General features: G+C 41.1%; 1 protein-coding gene across 1 annotated transcript in view; it reads right to left on the reverse strand.

Annotated features, from left to right (window-relative positions):
- Window positions 1-14375, reverse strand: part of LOC135089297 (alpha-catulin-like) — a 132080-nt gene that overhangs the window by 23122 nt on the left and 94583 nt on the right. The window contains 6 exon segments of the mRNA XM_063984799.1: window positions 616-726; window positions 2489-2629; window positions 3934-4047; window positions 6451-6573; window positions 6575-6646; window positions 11524-11733. Of these exon segments, the coding sequence (XP_063840869.1) occupies window positions 616-726; window positions 2489-2629; window positions 3934-4047; window positions 6451-6573; window positions 6575-6646; window positions 11524-11733 (771 nt within the window).

Genomic DNA, 14375 nt, shown 5'->3' on the forward strand with positions numbered 1-14375 from the left:
AGTACATGTGAGAGAAAGGTGCTAGTGAAAAGGAGGCCTTGAATAAGTGAAGAGTAAGTGTTTGGATAGGGAAGGGAAGAGCCTCTTATGCTGTGGCCACTCCCCAGGGAAACACTGCTGGAGTGAGTGAGATGTTACTGAGAGACCAAAACAGAAAAAAAAATGAATATACATAAAGCAGCAGCAAGTAAGGATGGAAAGTGATGTAGGAAGAAAATAAAGAATATGATGTATAAAGGACAGGAAGGAAAGAAATCAGAAAAAAGGAGATAAATAAAAGTGATGCAGGAAGAAAGAAAATAAGAAAAGATAAAGGACAAGAGGAATGAGGAAGAAAGCAAGGAAATATGAAAAAATGGAGAAGAAAAGAATTGAAAAAAAAGTAGTGAGGAAGGAAGAAGAGCAAAGAAAAGGAAAAAAAGTAAAGGAGATAGAAAGGATATGACAGCAGAAGACAGTGAGAGAAATTAACTTATAAAAAATAAATAAAAAACAAAGATGAAAATGTGGGAGGAAGAAAGTCAGTTAGGCAGCACAAAAAAGATAAGAAAATTGCAAATAGGTGAGAGAGAAAGGAAGCGAGTCAGCAAGGCAGCACAAGAGTATCAGTATCACCTGTACAAGTGCGGTGGTCTGCAGTTGGTGCTTCATCTCTCTGGTCGCTGTCAGCACTGCGTTGATGGCCGTCTCCAGCTCATCCCCGGGAGAGGGCGGCTCCTTTTGCTCCTGCTCAGGAAAGAAAGGTCGGGTCACTGCACTACTTGTTCGGTCATCACACTGAGTCATGTCACTGTACTGCGTTAATATGATGATTTTTTTTAATTTGTATTTTTTTTTTATATATTACAATGCACTATTTTGTTTTGTACCTCGGTGGTCCATGTTATTTTGCATTTTTCATATTACCATGCACTTTTTTGTTTTGTACCTCAGTGGGTCATGTTCTTTTGTCCAGAATTTGTTATTTGTGTTCTGATTAGGTCACTAGTTTATCAGTTTCCTCACCTGCAGTCTTTATTTATTATAGTTACTGATTTTTATTAATGCTGTGCTCAAGTCTGTGAAAGTTTTATTACAGTCTTTATGTTAATGTTTATAATAAATTAGTATGCTCATGACTTCAAAAAAATTCATTAGTTTCATGTTCTAGAATCTTTATTTATCTTTTTAATGCTAATTACAGTGCATTCAAGTCTACTCATTTATTAGTTTAATTACCTCTTACCCTTATTACAGTTATTAATCTTACACTTTGTTCAGTTAAGTTTGTTAAATTAACAAAGTTTCTACATTAGTTTCACTGTCTAAAACTTTCATTACAGTTTTTTATTAAAGTTTATGATTATGTTCATGTCTGTTAAAAGTTCCTCCTCTCTTTTATGCTTTAATTCTCTCATTCTTCAGCGAACTGTTCCCAACACACTCCACCACTCAGTCTTTGTCCAGCCTTTGAAATAACTCGGACCCCAAATGTAACACAAAAATAATAATCTTTTGAAGCATTTCTTTCATATTAGACTTTTGGTTATTAAAATCTTGAGCAACGAGAAGTCAGGTAAAAAAAAAAAGGATTAATTTAAACTTGTCATAACTGCAGCATCAAAAAAGAAGACAAAATTCAGTTTAAAAAAGTTTTTATGAAGAGGAAAGCCTTATATTGGAATTCTGACACGTTCCCAAATTTTTTTTTTTTTTTCACATTTTATTTGTCAGATATATTTTCATAAGGGTTATTTTTATTACTGCCTGTCCTAACTCCTGGCCATAAAACCTACTGTGCTTTTAATATCATAGACAGGTTTGAATTAAGTTTACTACACGCATTAGTTTATATACATTGTTGTTCTAAGTACCAGGCTGAGATTCCCCTTAAAGATGTGAGGCTGAGACAAGACACCACACCTCCTCTCATCCAAGGAATAAAAATACACAGGACAGGTTTCCCAGTTTCATGGTCCTTCTGTTTTAGTTGTCATTGTAGTTTATTGTAATTCTATCAATATACTCTTAACTAATACTATGAATTTGATGGTGGTCTGTCTTTCAGTTGTCTTAGCAAGTCTTGTTATAGTTTACAGTAGTTCTGCATATTCTTTATTTATAATGTGTTAGTTTGATTGTGGTCTGTTTTAATTGTGTTAAGTTTTAAAGTAGTTTATTGCAGTTACACCAAAATACTCATAATTAACTTTGTATACAAGCTCATCTGTGGTCTGTCTGTTTTAGTTTTATGTTCTATTATAGTTCTACAGATATACTCTTAACTAACATTGTGGGTCAAAATGAAAACAAATTTGGGAGTTCTGTAAAATAACTAACAAATATTATTATCATGGCTATTATTATGACTACTATTGTGACTTACTATTACAATACACCACACAACTCACCACTCACCTAAAATGACTAACAAATATTATCATGGCTATTATTACGACTACTACTGCGACTATTACTATTACAATGCACCACACAACTCGCCACTCACCAGGTTCATGCCGACCCGCAGTAGTTGGTTCACCTGGAGGCGTATCCTGTCCAGCAGCAGCAGGATGTTCTCGCGGTGCTCATGGGAGGTGTAGGCTGAGTCTGTGAAGTCCTGCATCCTCTCACATATCGTGTCCACAGCCTGCAGGAACCACTCACATCACCACACTCTATTCTAAAGTACCTTGTGGCGAAAACTGTGTAGCTTAGATATTTTGGAAGTTACGAGTGATTATTCTTTGATTGTGATCCTCTCTCTTATTGTGTCCACAGCCTGCAGAAAACATCTACTCACATAACCAAACAGCCCATTCCTTAAAGAACCTCGTGTCCTTGTTGTGGCAAAAACTGTGCACTTCATTCAGGAAGTTACGAGTGATTGTTCTTTTGTTGTGATCCTCTTGCATATCGTGTCCACTCCTGTCACTAAACAGCTCATTCATTAAGAGCATTGGAGAAAATTGTGTAACTTATTCAGGAAGTCATGAGTGATTGTTCCTTGATTGAGAGTGGGATTAAAAAGGTTTACTTGATAATGTGATCCTGTTTGAATACAAGTACTGTCAAGTTTATGAGAGAAAGTGTAGTTAAGTGTTCATATGACATCGTTGTTATGGAACCTAACTACTAATCGCTTAATAGCTGAATCTCTCTCTCTCTCTCTCTCTCTCTCTCTCTCTCTCTCTCTCTCTCTCTCTCTCTCTCTCTCTCTCTCTCTCTCTCTCTCTCTCTCTCTCTCAAACACACACACACACACATACACACACACTGGAGACAGGCGTTTCCTAAGGTAAGGGAGGCGGGGGGCAGTACACCAGCAAGGGCATCCAAAGTTATCTTCGAGTTGGTTGAGTTTAAACAAAGTCAGATAAAAGTAGACACTGGGACAATTTTACATTTACATTCTAACGCTAGTTTTTCTAAAATGGCATTTACAGAGAGAGAGAGAGAGAGAGAGAGAGAGAGAGAGCGAGCTTTATGAGGCATTACTGTAGTAATATGTAATAGTAATAACTTTTTGCAAGCCAGCATAATAATATTACTCTGATAAACACTATTACTTCTGTTGGTACTACCGCTACTACAACAACAACAACAACAACAACAACAACAACTACTACTACCACTACAGTAATGCTATTCCTACTCCTCATTTTTACTAAACGACAACAACTACTACTACCACTACAGTAATGCTATTCCTACTCCTCATTTTTACTATTACAACAACCAGTACTAAAGCAACTACGTGTAGTAAATAACTGACTAACAACTACCAGTACTAATATATTTGTCCATTTCACCTGCAACTACTACTACTACGACAACTACGGTAACTGCAGCATTTGAAACATTTGAAATATTTATTAATAGCCAACAAAGTAACATCAGTTATATTTATAACAACAACAACAACAACAACAGTCCCCGTCACCCGCGTCTCACCTGGCAGAGACGGTCCCTGACGGCCGGGCCACACAGAGTCATCCTCGTCATCTCCACGGAGTCCTCCAGGTGACGAATCGCGCCGTACATGGTGTGGTTGTTGTCCCAGTCCTCCTGAGAGTGAGACGTGAGAGAGACCTTGAGGGACGGACAGAAGAACAATGAGATAGAAAGGTGGAGTGAAGAGACCTTGAGAGACGAAAGAAAATAGGACTAAAAGGTGGAATGCGATGTTAGACAGAGACGGACAGAAGACGAGCGAGACATAAAAAGGAGAGAAAGAAATGTTAGAGTATGAGAAGAAAAATGAGATAGATTAAAAGATGGAATGAGACGTCTGGCAGCTTGATAGAGGCAGAATGAGATACAAAATACACAATGAGATACAAAATACTGTGACAAAGATGAGACGTTAAGAGGGAGAAGCAGGATGCGACATAATAAAGAGATGGAGTGAGAGACATGTTAAAGACAGTTTGAAATAGACAAAAGAAAAATGTAGGCAGAAAGATGAAAACCGAGACATGTTAGAGAGACCTTGAGAAGAAAAATGAGATGAAAAAAGAAAGGGAGTGTGAGAGAGGGAGTTTGAGAGACAGAAGCAGAAAAAGGAGACAGAAAAAAGGAGAGGAAAAAAAAATGAAAAATAAAAAGGCAGAAATTAAGTAAAGGGGGAAAGTGATGAAGGAATCTGTGAATACCCATCAACACACACACACACACACACACACGCACAATAACCACGAATGAACAAGGTGAAGTAACACAAGCAAACAGTGCACTTCCCCAGACAGTAAGGTCATGAAGTCCAGTGAATTTCATCGTCTTTAAATCGAGTGTATATTGAGGTTATGGACGAGAGAATTGCTTTATATTACGACCGACCTAAAGAACTGGGGGGAGTGATAGTGGAGGAGATAGGAGGAAGACTGAATAAGTTTTTGAAATCCTAAATATAACACACACTTCGACCTAGTTATGGAAATGACAAAAAATAAAGTAAAAAAAAAAAAAATCATCTATCTTCGACTTTCATTCATCCTTATTATGATCAGATTAAATGTTACGTAATCTCCCCCCTCCCCCCCTCTCTCTCTCTCTCTCTCTCTCTCTCTCTCTCTCTCTCTCTCTCTCTCTCTCTCAGCAAATCGTATTACGGGCACAAATTCTAAATGGGGTCCAGGGTTCTGCGGGGGATCAAACATTTTTAAGGGGGTGAGTTGAGTTTACAGTTCTCCGCGTGAGACTCGAGAGGAGGCAACGGAAACAAAAGATCGAGAACTCCTACACGACTGTCAAGAGAGAGAGAGAGAGAGAGAGAGAGAGAGAATGTGAGTGAGTGAGTGAGGCTTGACCGCTCGAGTGTATTGATCAGTGAGTCTTGAAGCTTCGAAGCAATGGCGGCGGCGGGAAGAGGAGGAGGTGGAGGAGGAGGAGGGGCCTGATTGTACATGTGTGTGTGTGTGTGTGTGTGTGTGTGTTTGCATAAATGTGTTTTCTTTCTCTCCTCTCATAATAATAATAATAATAATAATAATAATAATAATAATAATAATAATAACAAAAATAATTTAACGCGACTAAATGTAATCTCTTTATCCTACGTGTGTGTGTGTGTGTGTGTGTGTGTGTGTGTGTGTGTAACAGATACGATGTCTGCCTGCCTGAGTTATGACATGAATGGAGTTGAGAGAAGCTGTCTGTCTGTCTGTCTGTCAATCTCCGTCTATTAAAGATGATAAGGATACGGAAGGGAAGAAGGTGTGACGGTCTGTCTGTCTATCTGTCTATATTTGTCTGTCAGATTCGAGAGTTGTGACAGGAGGGTAGGTGATTGGTGGGCTGTCTGTCTGTGTTCGAAGAGAGAATGAGGTGCCGCTGTCTGTCTGTCTGTCTGTCTGTTTTGTCTTACGTTACTACAGGTGATTGTGTGTGCTTACCTGAGGGAAAGTCAGTCAGTCAGTCAGTCAGTCAGTCAGTCTCTCTCTCTCTCTCTCTCTCTCTCTCTCTCTCTCTCTCTCTCTCTCTCTCTCTCTCTCTCTCTCTCTCTCTCTCTCTCTCTCTCTCTCTCTCTCTCTCTCTCTCTCTCTCTCTCTAGCATCTTCTTGAAACTTTAATGTTCTCATCCCAGTCAGAGAGAGAGAGAGAGAGAGAGAGAGAGAGAGAGAGAGAGATTGTAGGCTAAGCACGCTCTTTCTCTGCTCCTCTCTTTTCCAACACACACACACACACACACACACACACACACACACAACCGTTCTTTTTAATGCTTTATATTTTTCTACACTATCTTACACCTTCAAATAAGCACCCATCCTCCTCCTCCTCCTCCTCCTCCTCCTCCTCCTCCTTCTCCTCTTCTCCTCCTTTCTCCTCTTCTCCTTCCTTATTTTCTTCTCTTTCCTCTTCTTCTGCTTCCTCCTCCTCCTCTTCTTCGTCCTTTGAACACCTCTTCCATCACCACCACCACAACCACCACGACCTCCTCCTCCTACCACTACCACCACCACCTCTCACCTGGCGCGTCCTCAACGATCCCGGGGACTCAGCGGGGCTCTGGCCGTTTATCCTGGCCTCGCCGTGGGCGTTGACGGAGTCCAGCACGCCGTCCTTCACCACGTAGTGTATGAGGTCCATGGCGCCGCCGCATCTGGCAGAAAACGGTGTCCCTGTTTTCTCGCGAGGTGAGACACTCCGGGTGACGCAAACACACCTGGGGAGAGAAAAAAAAAGAGCCCAGGTGAGTGTGGGAAGGGATTAATTAACTGTTTCGCTGCTTTGGTTTTCGCTGTTAATACCGAGATCATTGTAATTAGTTGTTTGGATGGACATAAAGGAACTAAGAAAGAAAAGAGGTTAATTCAGTCTTTCCAGGGGAGTGTGGGAAGGGATTAATTAAGTCTTTCACTGCTTTGGTCGTCACTGTTAACACTGATGGTAATAAATTGCTTGAACATAAAGAAAAGAAAAGAATTGAATGAATATGAAAAGAATGATGCATAAACGAGTAAGTGAATAAATGAAAAAAAATAATTGAATGAATATGAAAAGAATGATGCATAAACAAGCAAGTGAATGAATGAAAATAGTGAATAAACACAAATTGAGTAAGCAAGTGGAAAAATAAAGAGTGAACGATTAAGTAGATTAGTAAACAAGTAAACAAAATATTGATAAGTGAAAATTATGTGAGCAAAAATAAATTAATAAACACAAGTGTATAAAGGAATAAATAAATTAATAAATATGGGTGATAATGGAAAAAAATAAAAGAAAATGAAAATAAAAAATGAAGAAACGCTTACAAGCAAACGAACAAACGTTAAAAAAATTGAATGAATGAACAGAAAAGCGAATCCGAGGACGAAAATAAATGAGATAACGAGCACAGTTGAATAAATGACGAAAAGAATAAATCAACCAATAAATCCTAATGAGAAATCAAACAAACGAATAAAAAACAAAAACAAGAACCAAGAAAAAGAAAGAAACCAAACCAGCACACTGATGAATGACTGAGGAAACGAAAGAGCAAGTGAATGAATGAATAAAAACGTAGATCAATAAGAGGAGAGTGCTGATGAAGAAAAGAAAACGTAAGACAGACGAGTAACCACATTAGTCACCTGCAGATGGCGTGGGCGAGCCTCTCAAATGTCTACAGGAGGACGGAAATGAGAGGATGTTTATGAGAAAGGATGCAGTGATGAGGAAGGAAGGTTTGGGTGTAATATGGGAAAGGGAATGAAGGATGAGCGGCAAGATTGATGATGGTGGAATTAATGAGAAAGCTGGAGGAGAGACTGGAATATAGGGAAGGAAGGAGAGATGGAGGGAAGGAGTGAGTGCGGATAGGGCATAAAGGAAGAAAGTGATGAACGATGTGAGAAGAAAAAAGGAGACATATAAGGAGGGAGGAAAAAAAAGGAAGGAAGGGAGGAAGTAAGGAAATAGCGAACGAAGGAAAATGAGGAAGAAACGAAGAAAAAAAGAAAGGAAGGAAAAGACAGGAAGGAAGGAACAAACGAACGAAGAAAGGAAAACAGGAAGGAAGGAAGGGAAAAAGAAAGGAAGGAACGAAGGAAGGAAGGAAGGAAGGGGGAATTGGGCAAGGGAAGCAAATTAATGAGAGAGAGAGAGAGAGAGAGAGAGAGAGAGAGAGAGAGAGAGAGAGAGAGAGAGAGAGAGAGAGAGAGAGAGAGAGAGAGAGAGAGAGAGAAACTTTATCATGTCCTCGGTGCAAGTTGAGTTTAACAAAGCCCGCATCCTGTTAGTGTTAGTGGCAAAGCTTCCTGCATTGTTGTCAGAACCGCGCGTTGACTGAGGCAGCAGGAATCTTTGGCATCGCACGTGTCTTGTTCCTCGGCCTTTCTGTTACCAACTTTACTATTCCGTCTGTGTCCGAAGATGTTATTGCTCTTGCTGACAAAGAATGTGGGCGTCCCTCTCCCTCTCTCGTATACGTGTGGTTATGTAAAGAACGTCTGTGATATCATGTATCGTATTGCCGAATGTTTTCAGCGAATCATCTCGGCTACTTTTAATTGGGTCTAGAAGTCTTTAGTATTTTTTTATTGTTTTTTTAAATTTATTTTTTAAGTAGTGATGGTTTGACAGGGATTCTACACCTTTAAATGGCTCTAGTTGTAGTCAGTTGGGTTTTCAAGGGGGTTTTCATGGTTCTCGTGACAGTAACAAGGATTCTACGTTTAAATTGATCTGGCTGGAATTATTGGGATTTTCATGGGTGTTTTCATGGTTCCAGTGGTTACTTAGGAATGATTCTAAACCTTGTGGACGCTATTAAAGTTTTCAAGAGTTTTTATGATTGACAGTCTCTGGTAGAATTTTTTTTTTTTTTTTTTGAGTGTGCTTTCATGTCTCGTGATAGTTCAACAAGTGTTCTGCACCATAAATAAAGATACCATTCATGGGAACCCGACCAGTAATCTTTCTGGCCTTGAAAAATAGTGTTCATGAAAGCCCAAACCTTTCAAAACACGAGCTTATGTGTGTACTGGGCCCTCGTATACACCAGTGCCAGATAACATGCATAAAATACCCAACAGGCTGCGTTGCTCAATAGAAAACGTGTAGCTCCCGATGTTGGCGTGCACAGCTCTGAAAGATGTCGCTATGCCAGCCGAGCGCAGCCTCTTGAAATACTGTTCCTCGCTGATAACTTTTGATACAACCAGGATATTTGGAATTCGCCGTTTCTGTTTACGTTATCAAGTGCTGCGTATTGGATGGTGTTGGCTTTGGGTCTGAATTCTGCCCCACTGCGACGAAAAACTAAACAAAAATACACATGCCGAGCGCTCTGGGTATTACAGATTAAGGGAATTCTCTTTGTATTCTTGTATTTTCTCTATGGAGTGTATTTATTCTTATGCATGACGGTGTAAGATTGGAGTAGGAATTTATTTCTTGTCTCGGATACACACCGTCCTCTGGTCTTTTATTTTACGGTTGCTTTAGTTTCGTATACTTGTATTTTCTCAGTGTCGGGCAATTTTTCCTTATGTGATTGTGTAGAAGATTCAGGGAAGTGATTTCATTTATCATTATCTTTATTATCATTATTACAATTGTTATTATTCTTAGTCAGACAATCTATTTCTTTTTATGTACTACTACAGTTATTGTGGAAGAGAATATTTATTTCTTGAAGTTCGACAACCCTGTTTTAATGTACGACTGTCTGTCTACTTGTGCCGCGGGAGATGAGTACGGTTTATTTCCGAAAGCACGGTTTATTTCCAATTTTCTAAAGCAGGATTCCAACATTTTGAAGGAATAAACACTTCACATCCCAGACATGCCCTCGAACTTCCAAATTTAGCCTCGCGTTCATTAAGCAAGTCAATAAAAGACACTTAATTACCACACCTTAATTGTTTACCTGCATTAGAGCAAAGACAAAGGCCGGGGCATCGGACAACAATACACACCACTAACTAGTTTTTACCAGCGCCACCATTGACTGACGCACGAAAACTAACCACAAAAACACGAGACACAATTAACACCAGCATATCTCAGTCACCCCGAAGCATTTAGCACCAGCCTGGTACTATATTGGGTGACGAAAATAGCCCTTAAAAGATTGCATTGTTCTCTGTTATAATGGAGGGAGTGTTCTGCGAGCCCGTACGCTCCCTGACTTTCATCCCCGGAGGCTTGTAAAGAATGGCAAGGCTGGAATGGGGGCGTTTTATGCACATGGGCGAGGCAGAGGAGCACCATCAAGACAGTGCCACATTACTGAATACGACCCGGCCAACGGTAGGGAAAAGAAAACGGAGAAGGAAAAGAAACACGCACGGGAAAAAGAAACGAAGAAAGTTGCTAGCGGAGGAGAAGGAGGAGGAGGAGAAGGAGGAGGAGGAGAAGGAGGAAGCCGACACGACATTAGAGAAAGGAGGAGGAGAAGGGGAAGGAAGAGGAGGAGAGTTGGGAAGGAGAGGGGGAAGGAGGAGGAGAGTTAGGAAGGAGAGGGGGAAGGAAGAGGAGAGTTGGGAAGGAGGGAGGGAAGAGAAGGGAAAAAGGGAGAAAAAAATGAGGGGAAAAGTTTGCAAGAGAAACATTTACAGTATGAAGAGAAGCGAGGGACATCACACACACACACACACACACACACACACACACACACACACACACACACACACACACACACACACACACACACACACACACACACACACACACACACACAGAGAGAGAGAGAGAGAGAGAGAGAGAGAGAGAGAGAGAGAGAGAGAGAGAGAGAGAGAGAGAGAGAGAGAGAGAGTGAGGTGCATTATCATAACCATAGAAAACGAAAATATGAACACATGCACAAACAAAAACGGGAAGCACGGCCGTAAAAATAACACCAGAAACTAAGAAAAATGAAGAGAAAACGAGAAAAGGCGAGAAAAGGCGAGAATAGACGAGAATGCTTCAGCGATGAGAGAGATGATGAACAGATAAAATAGGATGTGAATTCCTTTTTTTCCTCGGTTTTCATATCCGGTTTCCCTAGAACGGTGAATTTTGACTCTTGATTTGGCTTGTGGGAACCGTTAACACGAGTGGATGCCCTTCTTACTCTCAGACCGTAACCAGGATTTGAACCCGGGCGCCTCAGAACCCCTAGGGCACCGAAGCGCGCTCGGTCCCCACTACACCATGGCGGCCCACAAATCAGGCATACTTTGAATAAGTGAACATTGGAAAAAAAAAAAAAAAAAAGAAAAGCTACGGTAGGAGGATAAATATAACGATAGTAAAGTAAAGGAATGTATGGAAAGAATGAATGACATTTAGAGCGAAAAAAAATAAATAAAGACAAGAACATAAATGTTAATGACAGCAATAAAAAAAAGTAAACGAAGAAAGTAAAGAAGGGAAAAAATGACAGCACACACACACACACACACTAATAATAATAATAATAGCAAGAAAAGTAAATCAAGAAAACGAAGACAAAGGAAGGAAAAAAGAAAAAAATAAACAATAAAAAAAAGGTAAAGAAGAAATCAAACTGAGAATAAAAAAGACGGAACACACACACACACACACACACACACACACACACACACGTACTTTTGAAGCCGTGAGAAGCATCATCGTGGATCTATCGAGGACTTGTCTAGCGGCTGCCATCTGCGCGCGCCGCCTCTCGTCCTTGAGGTCAGCGGCGCGGTCCCCTGTGAGGTGCGCCAGCTCCACCATCTCGGCGCCGAAGTGACTGAACGCCTTGACGAACTCCGTGAAGTTGGTGACGCTCTCCAGCCGCGACAGACTATGTGTGACCTGCGGGGGAGGGAGAGAGGGAGTGTGCGTGAGGCTAAGGTTGCGACACAGAGGGTTGAGAGTAAGAGATTGAGGTTTGGATGTGAGGGAAGTGAGAAAACTGATTACGGATGCGAGACGAGAGAATGAAATGTTGGAGATGAAGATATGACGAGAGAGAGAGAGAGAGAGAGAGAGAGAGAGAGAGAGAGAGAGAGAGAGAGAGAGAGAGAGAGAGAGAGAGAGAGAGAGAGAGAGAGAGTTAATCCTTCAGCAATACAGGGGTGACGTGGAGAGACACGCCAGAGCCAACAGTAATACGGTTTTATTTGCAGCGAGCACAAGGCCAGTTCCTCCTCACCGCCTGGCTCCCTGCACTAAGCCTCACCCTGAGCGAAGCACGTACAACTGATGTAAAGCAGCGAGTGAATCACCACAACTGATCTTCAGCTAATTTCCCGTTTCATCAATACTCTGTTAGCACAGCTAACAGATTCCTCTAAAATTGTAACAAATAAAAGAAAACAAGAGAATTTGTGTTATAAGATGTACAAAATATAATGTAACAAGGCTGAATAAAAATAAATAACTATCACACGCAGAGGGTTGTCACTCCACGCACCTTCCTTGGCAAGACGATTCGATAGTTAACGACTATGGTTTATCCAACGAACGCAAATACTTTCCTTATCTGGCCAACTAAAGGACGATTAACATGATAGTGTAGTTTAGCAATACCACCAATGGCATGCAGTATCTCAGTACCTTCTTCACTAAACACCCTCTCACTGGGATGCCCTATGGGAACGATGAATCAACTGCTACACTGCTGTTCCTTGTCCAATTCAGTAATTTGTCCCTATTTCCAGCTCTTACTTTTCAGCAACCACATGACTTTGGTACACTAAACACAGGAGAGTTCATGTGGCCCCTTCTGATTCTTGGGGAACGTAGTCACTCGGGATCCATCTCCATTTTCCAGCAGTCATATGGATCTGGTACACTAAACACAGGAGGGTTGATGTATCCCCTTGCTGTAGACCCGTGAATGTGTGAAAGCTCCAGCCATGGCGCCGGTAAGAGAGTGTTGTTACGTTGAGGCGCCAGGAACACAACAAACGCTGGGACGCCACTCACACATGGCCAGTCACTTCCCTTCAATATACCCTCACTGTATTACGTCACGCTAATCCTCATTCAATAAAACAGACGAGGGGTGGAGCAACAGCCGCTGGAACAGGTGGAACATAAGATCAGGTCGTTTTTTATCTATTTTTTAAATACCTAGTGAGATTTAAAAGCTGGCATTCAAACGCTCATTGTTCTCAAGACCGTCTCTCTATCCATTGGGCCATGAGAACCCCAAAAGCCACTGGGACGCAACTTAAAGACAACTGGTCACTGCTCTTCCTTATACCCACATTGAACTACATGTTAATCCTCATTCAGCAGAACAGACATAGGGTGGAACACAAGAGCCACTGAGACGCCACACACACACACACACACACACACACACACACAGCTACTCAGTCTCCTTCCCTATGCCCTCAATGAACCACACACCCCTATTAATCCTCCCTCAAGGCTAGTATTCGGAAACGCTTTGCTCTCCCCCACGACAATTTCCCAAGGCCACAGAGATGATTAGCCACGTTCCCAACAATGTTTCTCCTGTTAATAAGATAGATATTTTGTTAATCTGTCACCAGACCCGTAAAACACCTTAAACAAATCCGTGTAACTTCACCTAAACCCTTTGATATGTAGATGAAGAGCGGGCAGAAGAGTTTCAGAATACAAGCCCAGTGGATTAGATGAGGGTTGGAACAGAGACAAGGAATGCAACACAGCCATTGGGACGCTACTCACACAACGGGTGAAGAGAGACAGCACGCCAGGCTCCACGGCAATACTGGTTTGTCTGCAGCGCGTATACAAAGCAAGTTCCCCCTTACTGACTAGCTTCAGGCTGACCCTCGACCTAAGCGAAACCCCGTACAGCTGATATGAAGCAACGAGTGAATCACCACAACTGTTTCATCATCAACTAATTATGTTTCGTGAATAATCCATTGGACTACTAGTGTAGAGAGAGAGAGAGAGAGAGAGAGAGAGAGAGAGAGAGAGAGAGAGAGAGAGAGAGAGAAATTAGGAATGCCGGAGTGAGAAAGAAAGTTAGAGATGGGAGAAAGTGAGAAAAGTTAGGGATGAGAGAGAGAGAGAGAGAGAGAGAGAGAGAGAGAGAGAGAGAGAGAGAGAGAGAGAGAGAGAGAGAGAGAGAGAGAGAGAGAGAGAGAGAGAGAGAGAGAAGCTAGGGATGCGAAAAGAGAAAGAGAAACCAAGTGAAAAAGAGAGAGGCTAGGAATGAGAAAATGAGAGAGAGCTGGTTGAGTAAGAGTAAAAAGAGTGAGAGAGAAAGAACGTAACAGTTAAAAAGAATGAAAGAAAGAGAAGTTTGGAAAAGAAACAGAAAATGGAGGTTTAGAAAAGTTGAGTTAAAAAGAGAGGGAGAAAAAGAAAGAAAAAAAAACAGGGGTGGGAATAAAAGACATGGAGAGAAATAAAAAAAAGGGAGGAAGGTAAAAGGCAAAAAATAAACAAACAGAATAAAAAAAACAAAAACAGAAAAAGCGATAAACAAAAATGTATATAAACTAAAG

Source organism: Scylla paramamosain, chromosome 32 (assembly GCF_035594125.1).
Source record: "Scylla paramamosain isolate STU-SP2022 chromosome 32, ASM3559412v1, whole genome shotgun sequence".
In the NCBI taxonomy this organism is placed as follows: domain Eukaryota; kingdom Metazoa; phylum Arthropoda; class Malacostraca; order Decapoda; family Portunidae; genus Scylla; species Scylla paramamosain.